The following is a 20640-nucleotide window of genomic DNA, read 5'->3' as shown; positions in this document are numbered from 1 at the left end:
GCGAGGCCCAATGATCTGGCCGTAGCCCAGGAATCCTTAAAGCGCTCAAGCGTGATGTCCGCTTTGTTGGCACAAAAGCGACGGCCATCAAAGGGCATGTCCAAAAGAGTCGATTGGACATCACCCGAAAAGCCAGTGGACCTCAGCAAGACGTAGCGTCGCAGGGCTACCAATGTTGAAATCGCCCTGCCTAGCGAGTCAGCGTTGTCCAGCCCACATTGTATGGCGAACTTAGCTGGATCTCTACCCTGAGCAACTGCATGGGAGAGCACAGCCCGGGCCTCCTCCGGGCACTGTGGCAGCACCTGCGTGACCATGTCCCCCACAGAGTGGGTGTAACAGCCCAAGAGACATGCGGTGTTCACCGACCACAGTCCTAAGCTGACGGAAGAAAACAAATTCTTCCCAAAATGATCTAGTTTCTTAGATTCCCTATCTGGGAGAGCAGAAGGGAATGCACCCTTGGACGTTGAGGATTGGACTACCAAGCTCTCAGGGGTAGGGTGTTGGGAGAGGGAAGTGGGGTCGCACAGGGCAGGGCGGTGGCTTTGGGCAATTATCCTATCCACAGGAGCCCCTGTGCTGGGCTTGGACCAGGTGCCCAGAAGGATGTCTGTGAGGGCCTCATTGAACGGCAGCAGGGGTTCCGAAGAGGCTGCTGCTGGTTGAAGCACCTCAGTCAGGAGGTTAGTCCTGACTGCCACCGTGGGTAGCTTGAGGCCAAAGACCTCAGCCGTCCTACGCAACACCACAGCGTAGGAGGATCCCTCCTCCTAAGCCACGGTAGGTGGAGATAGTATGCCAAGGTCTGGGGATGTATCCAGACCACTGGCCTCACCCAGTTCCTCTTTCCAGTCCGGCTCTTCCTGCTGGTCCGCTAGAGGATCAGTAGACCCCTCCCAAGTCCTCCTCACCCTCCTCTGGCTGCCACTCAGGGTGATAAGGAATGCCAGGATAGAACAGAGGCACAAAAGTACCGTCAGCACCGGTATCGGTCGACGCCGGTACGGCTCAGTGTGTCCATATCGAGGTGGAGGCCGGAGTTGACGCTGGCTGGGGACACAACCAGCGCTGGATGAGGCAGAGGTGTCGCCAATGGATTCGGCGTCATAGGAGGGGTCGAAAGGTCGACCAGGCCTGGATCCCTGGGGGCCCTGCGGTGCTGCAGCCGAAGCCGCCGGCATGGATGGCCTAGAACCCCAGCCGAGTCAGCGGAGCCAGAAGGTGCGACGGCAGAGTCGGGCTGCCCAAAGATGGAATGGAGGGCTTCATAAACGCTACAAAGTTAGGCAGGGGTTGCCTAGTCTCCCAGGAAGAGAGGGAACATCAGGCCGACCCAACAGGCGCCGCGGGCGGAGCCGGACGACTACCTTCCGCAACCGGCATCACGTTGGCCGAGAGACGGGGAGAAGGCGTAGAGCGACAGTGCTTCTTCGCCTTCTTCTTGTGCCTCGACTTACCCGAAGAGGAGTGATGGTGGGGACTGCGCCACCAGTCCTGCAACCTCCCTCTCGAGCGGCGCGGAGCTGACTGCCGGGCCTCGAGAAGCATTTGGGACCGCTCCCGCAAAGACTTCAAGTTCATAGCAGTTGGAGCACGACTTCAGGTCGTGGTCGCTCTCCATACACCAGAGGCACATGAGATGTAGGCCCATGACCAACATCAACTTGTGACAGGAGTCACAAGGTTTAAAGCCAGTCTGTCGATGTAATATCCCTTGCACCAGGAGTCGAACGACTTGAAAAAAGAAGATGACAAAAGTAAAAAAAACTCTAGTTAAATGAGACTAAGGGAACCGCTCATTCCGGATCTGCGCTGGCTGGTGCAGAAAAATTAATTAACTGATGTCAGAGTGCAGCGGCAGCATCTATGTTGATACCGCAACGTCATTCCGGCGATCACGACGCCAACCTCGAACGCGGAGTCGACTGACGCCACCTACCGATGCAAAGGGGTACTGCTGAAGAAAAATTCTCCGGATCCAGTCTGATGCCTGGTGGTAATTCTAAGGCAAGGAATCCATAACTAATAGTCTCTTTCAGATACATTTTATCAACATCTAACTCCCTTCACAAGCCCATTGTTTTGAATACTTCCTTTCCAAAAGCACCAGCCACATGTCACGTGAGGTGTGGGAACGCATGGATGATAGTACATTAGCAATTAAGTATTGGTCTTTACAAAACTGTTGCCTCAATATATTAAATGGGTGTCCACAAAAAAGATACTTTAAAAAAACGCATTACCAGGCAGTATGAGAAATGCCATATTTAGAGTAGTACGACACACTGTGAATACATTTAGAAAAAATGCTTTTCTTTTGTCCACACTTAATTTCTATTTGATTTTCCACTGTCAGGCTATAGATGGTCACTATACAAATACATTTAAGCTACGAGCTGGTTAAACACTCTGGATATAATGGATTTTTGACAACCTTGGAAAAGCTAAATATGCCCTTGACCAGAATGGCCTGGTGGGCGTAACAGTATATTGTTTTCAGAGATCAGAAATTTCTTTTGCTCCCACCCTAACTTACATTCACTATTTTGGAATTTCAACAATTGGCTTCTTTGCAAAAACCTGGACCAAGGTGCAAAAATGACCTCCTGCCCTTGTCCCCTTCACAATTTTGTCTAAGTTAATTTTTCCATATTTTGGCTACTTTCCTAACCACCATCCGCTCTCACCCAATCAAGTTTCCCCCCCCCCCCTACTTACTCAAGGGTAAACAGCAAACTCTGTGCATATTCTCCCAAACATATGTGAAAAGAGGCGTAAGCATTAATTGTTCTAAAAACCAAATAAGGGTTTAGCGTCAGGAGTGGGAAATCAGAAGCAGTGGAGAAGTTAACATTTATCTTGGCCATCCCTTGCAAGTGTAGCAGGAAAAGATTTGCAGCTTTTGCAATTTATAACACCATGGTTTATACAAAGACAATAGATATTCCGGACGAGCAGGCAGTTTAAGATGCCAAGAATAACCAACCTCAAAGTTGGCAATCTTCCTAAAATAATCAGTCATGGCTTAAACCTTTCCATGAGCTAGTCTGCTGGTTGACTATCTTATGTCCCGTCTTTTTTTACTATTAATTAAAAGGCTTGGGTATTTTCCTTCAGAGAAAAAAAGAATTTGAGGTGTCAACTGGACAATGTTAAGTCCAGTAAAAAACAGAATTTGAAGGTCCTGTTGGAGCAGTAATCAGACTCTGATTTGGTCTAGTTGAATATACAATGAAGAAAAAAAATAAGGTGATGGACAGCCATTTAAATGAAGCAAAAAATTAAATGTACAGCTTCACTATTATTAATATTTTACAAATGTGGTGCTATTAAATGTATTCTTGCAGGAAAACCTGGTGAGAGAGTAGATATCTTCATTTGTAGTTTGTGGAGTATCATGATTTATTTATAACTTAAGATGAAGGGTCGCCCAAAACAAAAGCAAAATTCCAGGGCTGCAAGCTTGGGTTATTGGAACAGATATGTTTTACCTGTTAGCACCAGCACATACTCAAGGCAAATTACAACACGGGCCGTCCTATTGAGGAAAGGAATTATAAAAATTACAATAAATAATAACAAAAATGAGTCAACAATTATGCTTCACAAGTCCTCCGGTGGGAAGGTGTGCCTGTAGTCACACTTACTCCAAAGTCCACCATTGGCCAATTCGCCCAAGACATCATCACCGGGGAATGAATAAACCACTTAAGTGCGCCCGCATCTCTCTTAGGTTGCAGCACGCCCCATTTCATAGCGGAACTAGGTGTACTCTATGATGAAGCATGCCACCAAGCCCTGGAGGGTTAGGGTTTTATAATTAAAAACAACAAAAGTTTTTTATCCATTCGGTGGAGGGTTAGCTTGTACAAGACAGAAGGGTTTTGGTGCTTTTGAAGGTACACGACATTAGGACGAGTCACTCTAGGATATCCTGTCAACTATCCCCCCCCCCCCCTTCTTGGAGATTATAAAAATTACCACCAAGAGAGAATCCAATACGTAAAATCGAACTCTAAAATATGATTTGGTTTGAAAAAAGTACTGAAAAAAAGAAGAAACTCCAAAGTTTTCAAAGCCTTTCCAATGAGTTCTAGAATACAGGATTACCTCATGTCAATAGAATACATCATTCTTTTGCTATAAAGCAATCTCATCTGAGCCACAGATCATGAAACAATGTTACCTGCTCAACGTTTTTCTGCACATCATTGCGGAGTTGGTCTCTTTCTGTTCTCAGAATATCTAGCATTTGCTGCAGTTCATGTTTCTCTTCAGTAAAAGCCTGTAGATCCTGGAGTTGCTGCATAACTTTACATTTTTCACCCTCTAAAGTTTTAAGAGCACCATCGCTAGCTTTTAACTTCTCTTCCAGCTGTTGCACTTCTGATGTATATCTCTCCTGTAGTTCAACTTTCTCTGACAAAATATGTTTATTTTCTTCAGTTTTCTGTTTAACCTCTTCCGACAACTAAAGACAAAAGAAAAATGTAAAACAAATACTACAGTAATCGCTATTTACATTCTCAAGTTGGAGAAAACTGGGGAAAAAATGTAGACGTACAGGACGAAAAATACTACGACTATATTACAATTTTTGAAAGAGCATAAAAGATTCCAGTCATTCATTAGGCTTTCCTGTTCCTACTTTTATGTCATTTGTTTCCTAAATTTGTTGCGTTTTGAATAAAATAGCAACTGCTAAAATCATGTGTTTACAAATTAATGTGTAATCCTTTCAATGTATGTGGGAGCTAAACAAAAAAAACTGAAGCATATCTTGTAATACAGAAGCCAGTGTCTAGCTTTTCATGCTAAGGAAATTGAATGAGGCTCAGGCTGTAGGCATGCGAAACAAGTTACTTACCTATGGTAATGCACAAGTTACTTGCCTTCGGCAACGATATATCTGTAAGAAACATTAGTTAGTTAGATTCCTTACCTTAGAATATCCCCAGGCGTCAGGCTGGATCCGGAAAGATTTTCCGTCAGCAGTACCCCTGCGCGTCGGTAGGCGTTGTCTGCGGCTCCGCGTCCGTCGTCGTGATCGCCGGGATGACGTCGGAGTACTTAGACGCCGCCTTCGCGCGCTGACGTCAGTTCTGTACATAGCTTTCCGCGCCAGGAAGGCAGAGCCATGCAAGAAACTGACCCTGGTGCCATGAAATTAGGGCCCTGAAAGGGATGACCTTAACCCTAGATATCGGTTCGCAGAACGGGGAGGATGGGTGGGGCGGTAAGGAATCTAACTAACTAATGTTTCTTACAGATATATTGTTACCGAAGGTAAGTAACTTGTGTATCTGAAAGAAACACGTTAGTTAGATTCCTTACCTTAGAATAGATACCCCAGCAATACCAACCCCGGTGGTGGGTCTGCAAACCAAGATCACACCAGAAGTCCTGGAGAACGGAACGGCCAAAGAAGCCATCTCTCCGGACTTTGCTGTCCAGGCAGTAATGCTTGGCAAACGTGTGCAGCGAGGCCCACGTAGCTGCCTGACAAATGTCCTGCAGAGGAACTCCCCGTCCCAAGGCAGTAGTCGCCGCTGTGGCCTGAGTGGGATGGGCCCTCAGCCCCACAGGAGGATCCTTCTTATCCAAGGAATAACAGACCTTAATGCACAAAACGACCCACCGAGAGAGATGATTCGCTTGAGCACTGCCCGCCCCTTCTTAGCGCCCACGTAGCCAACGGAGAGTTGGTCGTCCACCCGGAACTGTGTTGTGCGATCCAGATAAAAGGAGAGCGCACGTTTTGGGTCCAGATGGTGGAGCCTCTCTACCTCTTTCGAGGGATGTGGAGGCGGAAAGAAGGTAGGCAAAGTGATGGTCTGCCCGACGTGGAAGGGCGTGACAAGCTTTGGCAAGAAAGAAGGACGGGTCCTTAAAACCACCTTGTCTAGATGAACAGAAGGAAAAGGAGGTTTGGAAGAAAAAGCTTGGAGCTCACTCACTCTTCTGGCAGAGGTGATGACAACCAGGAAAGCAGTCTTGAGAGTCAGAAGACGAAGAGGACAGTTATGAAGTGGCTCAAAGGGAGCGCTCGGTGTAAGAAAGTGGGTTTCTGTTGCAGTAACCCACCCCCTTTTTTTGCCTAATAGCTGATGCACTTTTCCTGGTTGTGCCCTGGGCTCCTGCCAATCAGGTGCCCAGGGCCTGTGTTCCTTCCCTAAAAACTGCCTAACAGCCAAAACCCAAATTGGCAAACCCTGGCCACATGTCAGCCCCTGGTAAATGGTACCTTAGGTACCCAGGGCCTTGTGACCAGGGAAGGCCTCTAAGGGCTGCAGCACTCATTGTGCCACCCTTAGAGGCCCTGTACCCTAACACACACACACACTGCTCTTGCAGGCTGAGTGTCTTGATACAAGACAAAACAGAGAGTCGACATGGCACACATCCCTGTGTGCCATGCCCACAACCTACACTGCCCTGGCATACATCAGCCACCCCTCTAGATGGGTGCCCTATGCCAGTGGTGTGGGCACAGAGGCAGGAGCCCTGTGCCCCTACAGTACCCAGGTCCATTCCTGGGTCCTGTAAGTGCAGTGTTGCCAGCTAAGAGTATATGGTGCTGGGAGCTTGTCAAACACGAACTCCACAGCACCATAATGGCAGCACTGAAGACTGAGAAGTTTGGTATCAAACTGCTCAGCACATTAAATCCACACTGATGCCAGTGTGTGATTTAATGTACAAAGCACCACAGAGGGCATCTTAGAGAGGCCGCCTGAAAACTAAACCTACAATCCACGTCTGTTCTGAGGCTGCCTAGGCTGCCACACGGCAGACATGTTGCTGGACCCCTGGGTAGGAGAGCCCCTGCTCTCCTGGGTCTGCAACAATGCCCATCCTGTGCTAAATCTCCTCCCCCAGGATGGGCAGGGGGAAGCTTCAAATGCATTCCGCCTCTGTGAGCTTCCCCAGGCCACTGCAACCCCCCACTCTGGCGGGAAGCTTGGCCGGAAACCCCAAATAAGGACAGGGGGTGTGCCAGCCTGCCAACCCCACCCCTCAGGTGCGGGAGGCGAGGTGAAGCACATCTCCGGGCTCTCGCCATCTTGAAGATGGGAAGCCCTGCCCAATCAGGACTAGGCTCCTGCCCCCCCTCCCACAGGAGAGAGGCAGGATAGGGGGTGTACCCACCCCAGGACAGGGACCCATTGGCCCCTGCCCTTCACCTACCTGTAACGCCCCTAAATCTAGTATTTAGGGGAACCCTGAACCTTCCTTCCCCAGATTCCAGATTCCAAACTACAAAGAAGAGCAAGAAGAAAGAAGACCTGCCCTGCAGCTGCTAAAAAGAGGAAGACACCAACTGCTTTGGCCCCAGCCCTACCGGCCTGTCGACCCTCGAACCTGCTCCTGCTCCAACACGGCATCTCTTGTGGCCAGCAACCTCACAAACCCCGGAGGACCTAGCTACCTTTTGGCTGTAAGCCCCTGGGACTCCCATGAGTAGAGGCTCTACTCAAAACCTACCTCTAATCCCTGGCAGTAGCCCGGAACCGCGAACCCAGCACACTCTGCACCAGCCAAGCCTGGCCATTGCCGGAGTGAACAAAGACCCTGAGGACGACCCCACGGCGACTGTGACCCCGAGTCCGGCACCCAAGGACCTCCCTCGACACTCCTGAAGAAGCCTGCAGCCTCAGAACAAGGTGCCCCCCCAACCGCGATCAACAGAGGGTAAGATTTCTCGACACCAAAAGGCACCCCTGCACGCGGCGCCCCACGGCCCCCTGTGCCCAATCCCGGGGTACCTACCTATCCTCCAACTACCCAACTTACCTCTCGAAGTGGTGGTGGCACCTGAAGAGTCCTCGTCCCCGAGCTTGCAGTCTTTTTCTAAACCGGAGATTTCCCATTGAAATCAAATGAGCGCCTGAAGGCTCAAAAGCACTCTGCACCCAGCCGCCCGAGTGGCACTGGCAGTGCAACCTCTACACCTACCTACTTCCCCACTTGCCCTGAGTAAGTGACCAGGAGCCCAGCTCCCACAGCCGCGTGGCTTGCCAGTCAGCAGCCACCAACCAAGGCCCCCCCTATCCCTCATAGGATAACATTGGGCCTAACTCACTCTGCACCCGGCCGCCCTAGAGTCGCTGAGGGTGAACCAACTGTACCTACCTGACCCTGGGGGACCCCTGAGTCTGTGCCCAGAACCTCAACTCTGCCAGTCGAGTACTTACCCTTAAACCGCAAACTCTATTTTCCTCATAGGGTAACATTGACTGGCTTTTTCCTGAAATTTCTTCTAAGTGTGGACTTTTCAAATCTTTAAAAATTCACCAAAAATCAGCCGAGTAACGAAAACGAAATTACTCACCTGCTCTTAGGTGAGCTCCCAGTGCTGGATCTTGGTGCCCAGCACTGACTCTGAAAAATACTTACAACTGTACTTACCCTTAAATCAATTTTCTTCCATAGGAAACCATTGACTGTTTTTCTGTGAAATTTCTTCTAAGTGTCGTTTTCTGCAATCTTTAAATATTCTTCAAAAATCGTATAATATCTGAAAACGTAATTACTTACCTGTTTTGGATAAAGGTCCCAGTACTGAGTCTAGGCACCCAGTACTGGATTACAAAAGTAACGAGAACATACTCTGCCTGTAACCTGAATTTTCTTCAATAGGGAATCATTGACTGTTTTCTTTGAAATATTTTCTGTGTCAACTTTTAAAATAGCTAAATATTGTTTAAAAATCATTACAGTAATTAAGTCGACTTTCATCACTTGATTCTGAGTACTGACCCAGGACTTAATCTAGGATCCAGTCCTGGAATTCCAAAAGTAATCCTAAAAGTAATTTGTGGCAAATAACATGAAACTTCCATTGAACTCAATGCATTATTGTATTTAAAATAGTGTTGCCTATTGCAACCACTTGTAACTGTTTACAAAAGTCAATTACATCTTGCAAAAGTATTTATATAAAGCATCTCATTCTGAGAAAGTATATTTTAATTCCAATTGTTGGTTCTAAAATAAAACAAGCATATATTTTTTTATATATAGTCAAGTCAAAGATCTTTATTCGGATATAAAAAACATCCATAAAAGTACATGTACGTCACGACAATTCATCCTAATAAAAACAATAAAACAATTGTTTAAAAATGTTTTAAAGAAAATATCACAGTTAATTTTATAAGGTAACTTCCTGTGAGATACAGGTATCTTAACAATAACATTAATTTACAGTACTACGTGCATTATGTTTTGGCCTGGCATACGCTACAATTGAAACAATACACAACTGATTAGCTATGACATGTGCAAAAGAGCAACCACTAATGCAAATGTACAAAGTGCAGACTGAGTAATCAGACCATGTTTATTGATGCTCGAGAACGTATAGCAGATTGAACAAAACAACTAACTCTGAAGATTACATCGTCAGAGCCTAGCATCAATAAATCTCTAAATGCTAAGTTAAAATCCATCAATGCATTCTCTCTAAAATACGGAATTAGGTAATATTTAGTATATTTTACATAAAAACCACAGAAAAACAAAATGTAAAAGGCTTTGTTTTCCACCTAAATTACAGGGACAGCTTGAATTTTCCAAATTTTTGTGGAAGCCTAATGGGAAGCAAAGTAGGTTTTTAATGCTCCCGTCCCTGAAACGAAACAGCAAACTCCTATTCCATCTGCCTAGTTTTTTTTCGCAAGTAACCCTGTGGCAAATTGTTAGACCTGTCACTTGTTTCCAAAACGGGAATGTACCTTATAATAGCAGATTTTACAAGCTCGGCCCTTTCCCTCTCTTTTCGGTAAAGATCATACAAAGCCCTTTTTACTTGGTTCTTATGGGTGCAATCTATGGTTAGGGGTAGTGAGAATAAATGCCCCTTCTCCACACTTACTAAGCTTTTTTCTACTTCCCTGAGCCAGGGTATGTAATTTGCCCGCTCGCATTTTAAACAATCCATATTAATTTCGCGGGTTAAAGAGGCAGCAGAGTTCCGCAATATTTTCAGCCAAAACAAGGCGGGCCTAGATCTTATGAAGTCCTCTGTGTATGAAAGATTCAGTTCCCTGTGGCAAACGTAAGTTGGAGCTGAGATGACTCCCCCCAATACCTTCCTGCAAAATCTATTCTCTTCGGTCTGTATGGTAGTACAATTCGAGTATCCCCACACCTCTGCACCATATGTTCCTGTTGGTAAACATTGGGTTTTGTAGATTTGTAACAATGGTATTATTACCTCTGCGTGTTTGGGTTGGCGGAGGCTAGTTATGGAATTGATGGCTTTGCCCATTTTATTCCTCCCCCTGGCAACATGGGGCTGCCAAGATCCGGAGTCGGAAAACAACAAGCCTAGGTAAGGGAAAGTGCTAGTGCTTTTTAAAACATTATTCCCTGACATAATATGACAAATTTTATGCTTTTTAGGGCCACATGACATTATATAGGATTTATTAAAATTGGTACATAGAACAAGATTAGCCATATATAAAACAAAACCTGTTATTAGAGTATGTAATGCATTGGGTGTGCGGCCCATAAGGACCGCATCATCCGCGTAAAGAAGTGCGGGAAGTAATTTTCCATTAATGTTCGGGACATCACTAGTCAATTTGCACAAAGAGTTACTTAATTCATTTATATACAAGATAAAAAGCAGGGGGGCCAAGACACAGCCTTGTCTGACCCCCTGCCAATCATAATATCCCCCGAGACTTCACCATCATTATTTATTCGGACACAGGCTTTCAAGTCACTATGTAGGTGGGCCAAAAAATAAACGAGTGACTCATCTAAACCATAATTTAACAAAACTGACCATAAGCGGGAGCGGTTAATAAAATCAAAAGCGGAACTTAAGTCCATAAACCCCAAATACAATGGGGATTTTTTGGCAATGGTGTATTTGGCCAATATTAAGTTCAGGTTTAAGCATTGCTCAACAGTCCCCACGTTACCTCTAAAGCCTAGCTGGCACGGGTGTAAAATCATATTTTCCTCTGCCCAGGTCCTGATCTTGTTGAAAATGACCCTTCCTAAGATCTTCAAGGTATTATCTATTAAAGATATGGGCCGATAACAGCCAGGATCTAGTCTGTCGCCTTTCTTAAAGATTGGCACGATAATGCTATTTGACCAAGTTGCTGGGACTGGGGTGTTAGATAAATTATTAAAAATATTGCACAATAAAGGTGACCAAAAGTCAGGCTCTGATTTAATTTGGTCGATGGATAATCCATCGGGACCAGGTGTTTTATTACTCGCGCTTTGAGAAATAGCATTTTCCACCTCCGTTATTGAGATATTAAGGGCCATAGAGGGGTAGGAGGTTTCCATTAATAGGTGCGGCGCAGCATAAATGCTTGAGAAATGCTTCACCCACAAATCCCCTGATATATTGCAGTTTATGGGGATAATGTTGGATCCAATTGATCTTAAATTCTTGACCTTGCCCCAGAAACCAGCAACATCTCTCAAAGCCGCCGTGCGTGCAAGGGATTCCCAATGATCATTTTTTAATATCTCTTCTGTTCTTATTTTTACAGTGTGCTTATAGCTTGACCTCAGTCTCCTCACCAAGGACTGATCCTGTGGTTCAGCTATAAAGGCCGCCCGTAATTCACGGTTTGCTTTAGAGCACGAAGTGTCAAACCACCTAGGGTTTTTGTTATTATTATTGGCCGAGGCGGGTTTAGAAATCTCCTTTTTAATGGCCATACACAACCCTGTAAAAGCCTCGATAATGTCATGTCCAGAATTATCACTAGATAAACAGACAGACACTAACGAAGGGTACATTTTAATTGTGCGAGCTAAGACCCCCTTGTTGTCTATCCCCTTCCAAACTACCCTAAGTTTGTCCGTTGACGCCACCAGGTTTTTTGCCACCAATTTCTCTATGTTTCTCCGTTTTTTTGATGGATTTAAAACTGCACAGAATAGGGTTGTGGTCACTATATATAGTGCTGACAACCTCAGCCTCTAGTAGACAATCCCCAAGCAGGGAAGATATAAATACATAATCTATTGTAGTTGAACTCCCACGCCCAACATAAGTGGCCACAGGTCCTTTATTTGCGGTAGTATTTACCTTCTCCATGATATTAGCTAAGTCTCGTGTGGCTAAATGATCAAGCAATTCTTCCCCTCTTTTACAGGGAGGGGTTTGGGGATAAATGTGTGCGTTAAAATCACCTCCTACACAAATGCCATCAAGTTTATCATGCTTTTGTCCATCGACAATTCCATCAATAAAATCAAACAATCTTATACAATTTGTGTTTGGATGTGTTGTAAAGTCATTATTATAAAAATTAAACATAATTTTAACCGGTTAGTGTAAATTAAGGCCTGAAAATTCATATCATTGGTCTTCAAGGATTCAATTTTAACTCCTGCAGTAATCTTAACCCAGATAGATAAACCCCCACTAGGTCGTCCCAAAGGCGGAACGGGTACAATTTGGTTGTAGCAGCTATACCTCTCATGAAGCAGAGAACTAGTACACCAAGTTTCTTGGAACATTAGGATATCAAAGTTAGTAACCCAATCTATCCAATCCCTAAATTTCATTTTCGCATTTAAACCGGCAATGTTCCAACTCAAAATTGTTAATTTGTCAGATATAGGGGTGGCGGTGGCATGAGCAGTTATCAAGTGGCAGAATTACCTCAATTTCACCGTTAGACACCTCTATAGGGGGGCCAGTTATCAATTCTTCCACAGAGTCAGTTGCATTCAAGTAATCACTGTCTGCTGTAGCTGGAGGGATAGCTGGTGGTCAGTCCTGGGTCTCAAGTTAAGATAATACACTGTATCTATTATACAGTGGAAAAGATGGTGGAGCTGGGCCAAATAATCTCTGGGGGGGCATATAGAAGTAGCTCAACGGTAGTAGAGTTACAACAGTAGAGGGACTGGGGTGGATATTATTGCTATTGAGTATAAAATTTGCTATTGAGGGGTGCCTGAAATTAATTACGATGCAGTCTCCATTAATGTTCTTAAATAAGGGACCAACCCAACTTACTCGGCGGACTGACAGGATTTCCCTCTAAATATTTGGCCCAACCCCTTTATGTTTAGTCAACCAGTCAATACACTTATTGTTCAACTGGACCCAGGACTCACCTTGTCCCCCCTTAAGCGATGGTACACCTGCTAAGATCAAGACATAAGGGTAGGCATCAGGGGGCAAGTGAAGGGCTGGCCCTAGATGTTTTGTGGGCCTAGTGTCAACGGATTTACCCTTGTCTGAACCCATATTAGTTTGTTTCCCCGACTTTATGGTGGCTGAGCTAGGTCCGCCCTTTGATGTACCGGCAGCCGCACTAGCGGGGCACGGCGGTCCAGCTGCTACAGCTGGAGTATGCTGCAATAGTGTTGCAGGTCGGCTTTTTCCTGCAAAGGCATCCCTAGGTGCAGTGTTATTTACTGGTGTGCTACTGTTAATGATTGGCCCGTCTCCCAAGATGACCTTACTAGCGGCCTCCATATCTTTCAGTAATCGTTCTCCCCTCAGCAGATCTGGCTAATCACCCCTTTTCTTTTTACATCTTCCTTTTTTACCAGGTTTTCCAATCTATCTAGTCTTTTAAAAATTGTATTAAACTGTTTGATCATTTTACTTTGCATTTGTTTAAAAATTGTGTCGACTATAGTCTCAATAAAATTTCCGTTTAACTTTTGAGTGACGCTTTCAATTATGGGCTCAGTCTGTGTACAAGCAGAGACATGTCCTCCTTTACGGGGGATTATAACTGTATTCCCCTCAACCAGTTGCAAGGACTCATTGCCATCCATACCGCCCCCTGATAATTGTTTCCCTCTGGTCCCCATACTCTGGGGTGTGGGTTGACTCTTGTTACGTAGGGGTTGTTTCCTTTTATTTATTGTTTGTTTCGAGGGACCCCTTTTCCTCTTCTCTCCGACAATCTTATTGCTCGGGGTCGGGTTAACGGTTAAAATGGCAGGATCTTGTTGTGAGTCAATGATAATAGTTGAACTGCTGCCCCCAAATTGAGCTGCCAATGGGTTGGCCGGTGGATTGGCCGGCAAGGTAGGTTTCGTGATTGTGACCACAGGGGAAAGCGGCACAGCATTATTTGGGCAATCTTGCTGGAGCTCTAGATGTGAAGTCATAAGACCCAATGACATCCTCCTCTCGGTATTGGCAATTTCAGTGCTAACCAAATTGAAGGCATTTTCCATCATACTCTCAAAGGAGGGTGGGAGGACAGAAGGGCCCTCAGGGGCCTGTGCGATGGTACTGATGTTTCGTTTCCGCATAATGCTTATTTGGGCTCACCTTAACAGCAGCTTAGAGTCCGGCCGGTCCCACGCGCGTCACGGGAGAAGCGCCGGTGCCTTTCGGCGATGTCGATGGTGGGCGGGACCTACGGGGATTGTGGGGGCTGTGGTCCCCCCACACTGCGGCCGCGGCTTAAAACGCGGCGGCGGGTGGCCTAACAACCAAGCAGCAACACTCCTGCCGGTCAACGCTCCAACGTGGCAAAGCAGAGTGAAGAGAGGCCTCCGACGCAGGCCAAGAAGTGAGCGAGTGAGCAAACAGCAAAGCTCCCGCAGAGCTGGACCTCCTCGAAGCAAGGAAAGGCTCCGCAGACCGCTCTGGGGTGCTCCGCTAGGTCAGGCGCCCCTCTCCTCCGAACTCCTCCGGACTCAGCTCGTCTCACGCTCAACGCTCGAACGTGAGAACGTCTCCCCCATTCAGCCACTCATTCGGAATGCCGAATATATATAAACCATTGGCCTAGAGTTCAGTTATTGAGTGTGTGAGACCATTTGCTGACTGAGTGTGTACAACAAATGCTTTACACTGTCCTCTGATACTGCCTTACTGCTCGACCAAGCTACCACTTTGGAGAGTAAGGTTATATCTAACTTTAACCTCTGTCAAACCCTGGGGGACTGTGGACTATGTACACCCTGTACCTATTAAGGAACAGTATATACAGAGCCACTTTCTCACACTCATCAGATAAGTTAACACCAGATTCAAGTCCCACTGAGGCATTACAAAGGGAACAGGAGGAAACATGTGAGTAAAGCCTTTCAAGAATCTATTTACAACAGGGTACTTGAAAAGAGAAGGCTGATCAGGAAGCCTCAAGAAGGCTATAACAGCTGAAAGATATCCCTTGATGATGCCCAGAGCAGAGCCCTGCTGGGCCAGGGAAAGAAGAAAGAGGAGAACCTCAGAAAGAGGGACGGAAAGGGGATCCACAGCCTTTGCTGTGTACCATGCCACAAATTTGTTCCACCCGCAGGCGTATACCGTCTTAGTGGAGGGACGCCTGGCTGCCAGAATGACATCACAGACTTCAGGAGGCAAGTCAAATGGCATAAACTTCCACCGCTCAATCTCCACGCATGGAGGTGGAGGCTGGACAGGTTCGGGTGGAGGACCGTCCCATGCTGCTGCGACAAAAGGTCCTCTTGAAAAGGCAGTTGAATCGGGGGATCGATTGACAGACTGAGTAGCCCGGGATACCAGTATCTTCGTGCCCAATCCGGAGCCACAAGGATGACTTGGGCCCGGTCGCGACTGATCATCTTCAGCACTCTGGGCAGAAGGGGTATAGGCGGAAAGGCGTATAACAGAACGCAACTCCACTCGCAACGAAAAGCGTCTCCGAGGGAGTGCCGCATTGGAAATTCCAACGCGCAGAACTGATAACTCTGCGCGTTCTCTTCGGTGGCGACTAGATCTAACCAAGGCTCTCCCCCTTGCGCCACGTCCGAGTTCAGACACCACTTGTGATCCATCATGCACCGACGGCGGAGTTAGTCCGCCCTGGCGTTCAGAGAGCCCACCAGGTGTTGAACCAGCAGGGTGATGCCCCAGCCAAGTCCAGAGGCGCAGAGACTCCTGACAAAGGGTCCACGACCCCACCCCGCCCTGTTTGTTGCAATACCACATGGCGGAGGTGGTGTCCATGAACACCTGCACTACACTTCCCCGGACAGAGGCAAGGAATGCCTTCAGTGCAAGCCGGATCGCCCGCAGCTCCAATAGGTTGATATGGAGCCGGGACTCCGCCGGAGACCAGAGGCCTCTGATCTCAGCCTCTCCCATGTGGCATCCCCATCCCAGGAGGGACGCATCCGTCACCACTACGTGCTCCGGTTGGGGTAGGGAGAGGGATCTGCCACTGACCCAATCGCGGTCCGAGAGCCACCACTGCAACCATCTTGCAGTGCCCTCCGAGATCAGGACTTGGTCGGACAGGTTGCCCTGATGTTGAGCCACTGGAACTTCAGGTCCCACTGCAGAGCCCGCATCCGCCACCTGGCGTGATGTACCAGCAGGATGCAGGAGGCCATCAGTCCCAGCAGCCGTAGGGCCATCCTGACCAAAACTCGGGATAAAGGCTGAAAGTTCGGAATCAGAGCCTGAATATCCCGAACCCGCTGATCGGGAGGATAGACTCGAAACTGAGTCCAGAACCGCTCCATTGAAGAGTAGCTTCTGGGAGGGACTCAGATGTGACTTCGGCACGTTGATGGAGAACCCCAGCGAATGCAGGAGGTCGGCCGTAGTCTGGAGTCGGGAGACGACTGTTTGGGCGAGCAGGCCTTCAACAACCAGTCATCGAGATAGGGGAAGACTGGAACCCCTAATCTGTGCAATGAGTTGCGACCACCGCCATCACTTTCGTGAACACTCGAGGGGCACTGGTGAGGCCGAAGGGGAGCACAGTAAACTGAAAGTGCTCGCGGCTTACCGTGAACCGCAGGTAACGCCGGTGGGCCGGCAGGACAGGGATGTGGAAATAAGCGTCCTGCAAGTCCAACGCTACCATCCAGTCTCCAGGGTCTAGGGCAGCCAGAACCTGAGCTAAAGTCCGCATCTTGAACTTCTCCTTCCGGAGGAAGGCGTTGACGCTCCTGAGGTCCAAGATAGGGCGTAGGCCAATTTGCCCTTCTTGGGAACCAGAAAGTAGTGGTTCAACCCCGTCCTACTTCTGGGCCAGGAACGCGCTCGATGGCCCACTTGGCCAAGAGGGCTGTAACTTCCTCCTGCAGAAGTTGCAAGTGATCCCCCGACATGCGGTGGTACTGCGGTGGCATGGCTGGAAGGGTCGCCTCGAAGGGGAGGGAGTAGCCCCTTCGGACGATTTACAGCACCCACCTGTCCGAAGTGATGGTACGCCAGTGGAGCAGGTGATGGCGAACTCTGCCTCCCACTGGCGTGGAATGGGCCTGAAAGCTCGGACTAGGAAGGCTTTGAGGCAGATGCTGCGGGAGCGGATGTGGACTGACCGGCTCTCTGCCCCCTGCTCCGCCACGGCGGAATCCACGTTCGCAACTGCGTTGAGGCTGGTTCTGCGGCCTGTAGCTGGACGAACGTGCGGGGGTGCCCCTTCCTTGGCCACGGAAGGGACCCAAGGACTTGGCCGTAGCCCTAGAGTCCTTAAAGTGCTCCAGCGCGCTGCTTTGTCGCCAAAAAGGCGACAGCCATCAAAGGGCATGTCCATGAGAGTGCTCTGGACATCCCCTGAAAAGTTTGGGAACCTCAGCCAGGCGTGACAACGAATCGCCACCGTCGTTGCAATCGCTCTACCCAGCGAGTCCGTGGTGTCAAGTCCACATCTAATGGCATACCGTGCTGCATCACGCCCCTCAGCAAGAGCCTAGGTTAGCCGTGTCCTGGCCTCCTCTGGACACTGGGGCAGCACGTCCGCCACCGTATTCCACAGAGAGTGGGTGTAACAGGCTAAAAGGCATGCGGTATTAATGGACCGCAACCCAAGACAGAGAGGAAAACAGTTTCTTGCCAAACTTTTCCATCCTTTTGGATTACCGGTCCGGAGGTGCAGACGGGAAGGCGGTTTGGGAATGTGGAGGCCTGAATAACCAGACTCTCAGGGGTGGGGTGTACGGACAGAAAGCAGGGGCGCCCGGAGCTGGGCGGTGGCGCCGGGCCACGTTCCGATCCACAGGAGAGACTGTGGAGGGCTTGGACCAAGTGCCCATCAGAACATTGGTGAGGGCCTCATTAAACTGCAGCAGAGGCTCCGAAGAGCTTACTGGCGGTTGAAGCACCTCGGTGAGGAGGTTGGTCCTCATGGCCGCTGCAGGGAGCTCCAGGCGCAAGGCCTGGGCCGCCCTGCGCAGCACCACAGCATAAGTAGCACCCTCCTCCGTAGCCACGGAAGGAGAGATGAAACCTGTATCAGGCGAAGTGTCTAGACCACTGGCCTCCCCCAGGTCATCTGCCCAGTCCTGACTTAACTGGCACTGCTGTGCCAGAGGGTCCTCAGACCCTTCCCAGTCCTCCCCTTCATCCGTGTCCTGGTAAAAAGGCAGAAATGACGGAGCCGGGTCATAGGCGCAAGGCTCACCCATCTACGCCAGAGATGTTGCTGAGCGGCGCCGCTCCGACGCCAGACCCGGACTGAAACCAGGGACGGCGTCGTCCGATGACGGCGCTGGGAGCAACACCATGGGGGTTGGCGCCAGCGGAGGAGTCGTGAGGTCAACTTGAATCGACCGGGATCCAGGTCTGGATCCCATGGGGGCCTGCGGCGTCGGGACCGAAGTCGACGACGGCACCGGGGCTGAAGCCGCCGGCTGGCTAGGACCCCCAGTCGGACCTGCGGGGCCCGGAGGCGCGCCGGCAGGCCTCGACGGCGTATAGAGAGTCCTCATGGCCACGAGGAATTCTTGAATCTCGCCCGGAGTCGCATGAAGCCCAGGGACCGGAGGGTATGGGGCCGGATGCAGCTCTGGTGGAGCCGCGCGGGTGGTGCCACTCGAATCTTTGGCCCAGTCTCGCAACCGGCGAGGGGAGTCAAAAGAGCGATGACGCTTCTTCGACTTTTTGCTATGCCTCGACTTACCTGAGTGCGAGGACTTGGATCCCGACGAGCGGTGATGACTGCGGCTCCGCAACCGGTCCCTCGACTTCCTCCTCGACCGGGACCTCGAGCGGCGTGGAGCAGACTGCCAGATTTCAAGGAGCTTGCGGGACCGCCCGCCTAGCTTTCGACGTCAAGGCCCGGCAGTCAGGGCACGACTTGTCTTTGTGGTCGGCCCCAAGACAGTAGAGATTCCGATGGTGGGGGTCGGTAACTAACATCAGTCGGTGACAGACGTCACATGGCTTGAACCCGGGCATCCCTACCAGCACCAGGAGTTAATCGACTCGATAAAGATAGACAAAATGTCCAAAAAGTTAGTAAAAAAATGACCAAGGGTACTCTCTTCCCGGATCTGCGCTTGCTGGTGCGGAAACAAGAAGAACTGATGCCGGCGCGCGAGGGCGGCGTCCAAGTACTCCGACGACGTCTTCCCGGCGATCACGACGACGGACGCGGTGCTGAAGATGACGCCAACCGACGCGGAGGGGTACTGCTGCCAAAAAATCTTTCCGGATCCAGCCTGACGCCTGGAGATATTCTAAGGTAAGGAATCTAATTAACGTGTTTCTTTCAGATGCTTTTTTTGGTGGATGCTCCAACTGAAAATTCCTTACCTTTAGAATATACCAATGTGCCAGGCTGGATCTGGAAACTTTTAAACTGCAGTGGTGCTGTGCAGCTATACGTTGACTTTGTTCCATTCAAAAGTGACGAACTGACCCACATATTAGCACCACCTCTGTGCAGTGACAGGTTCTTTCATGACTATCTGCTTTCTGATGTGGAGCCCAAAAATCAGAGTACCCTTGTGAAGATCTCTAGTTTGGGACCATTTTAGATGGTAAAAGAGACCATTTCAAGCAACAGAGACGCAAGCGGGAAATGAGGAATCTGCAGTTAGAGTACCCACCAGAAAGCTAGGTACAGAAGGTATGTAACTTATTTTTCTGATGGATACTTCCAACCACTTTAGAATAGTTAACAGAGCAGTACCTCCCAAAAAAGAACAGTCTGTTGAGTGGCTCAGTACAAAAAGTCCTGCAAGACCATACAGGAGAAATGTCCTTGTCAGTTCTGGTTGTCAAGGCAGTAGTGATTTGTGAATGTGTGAATGAAAACAAATGATACAACCAGCACAAATGTAGCAAACAGGCACTTTAATTGACAATGCGGTAGTAGCAGCCTTAGCCCTATGGAATGAGCCCCAAGTCCTTCTGGAGTCTGCTTCTCGTTAAATGTGTATCACATCTTCTTGATGCAGAGGGCTATACACCTTGACCAAGTCTGTTCTGCACCGCCTTACCTTTCCCGGAGAAACCCACAAAAAACTCATCAACCAGCCAATGGTCACTGTTGCGATTGATGTAAAAGCTTAAAGTTTTTATAGGTCAAACAGATCGAACCTCTCTTGCTCTTTTGAGGGGTGAGGCAGGCTACAGTGTGTTGGAAGGGTGATGGAACGTTTGAAGGAGTTCTAACTTTTGCCAAAAAAGCCACCTTGGTCCTCAACACCAGTTTGTTTGGGATAAAGGTGGTATAGGGCTGCTGCACCAGGTGAGCCTAAAGCTCACTCGTGCAGCAAGATCAAATAATTGCATCAAGGAACATATTCTTCAAAGTCAAAAGACTAAATGAGTAGGTGTACACATGAGTAAAGTCCGGACCAGAAGAACAAGTTACTTAACTTCGGTAACTATGTATCTGTAAGAAACATTAGTTAGTTAGATTCCTCACCTTAGAATATCCCCAGGCGACAGGCTGGATCCGGAAAGAT

General features: G+C 48.5%; 1 protein-coding gene across 2 annotated transcripts in view; it reads right to left on the bottom strand.

The window, feature by feature from the left end:
* The window catches only part of CENPE (centromere protein E), a 1911253-nt gene that overhangs the window by 1264938 nt on the left and 625675 nt on the right, over positions 1 to 20640 (bottom strand). For both annotated transcript variants that reach the window (XM_085641421.1, XM_085641422.1), the window contains exon 33: positions 4190 to 4474. In XM_085641421.1, the coding sequence (XP_085497547.1) occupies positions 4190 to 4474 (285 nt within the window). The remainder of the gene's footprint in view (positions 1 to 4189; positions 4475 to 20640) is intronic.

The sequence above is a fragment of the Triturus cristatus genome, chromosome 2_2 (genome assembly GCF_964204655.1).
Source record: "Triturus cristatus chromosome 2_2, aTriCri1.1, whole genome shotgun sequence".
NCBI lineage: Eukaryota > Metazoa > Chordata > Amphibia > Caudata > Salamandridae > Triturus > Triturus cristatus.
The sequence above is the reverse complement of the archived record's forward strand: the minus strand, read 5'-3'. Positions and strand labels throughout refer to the sequence as shown.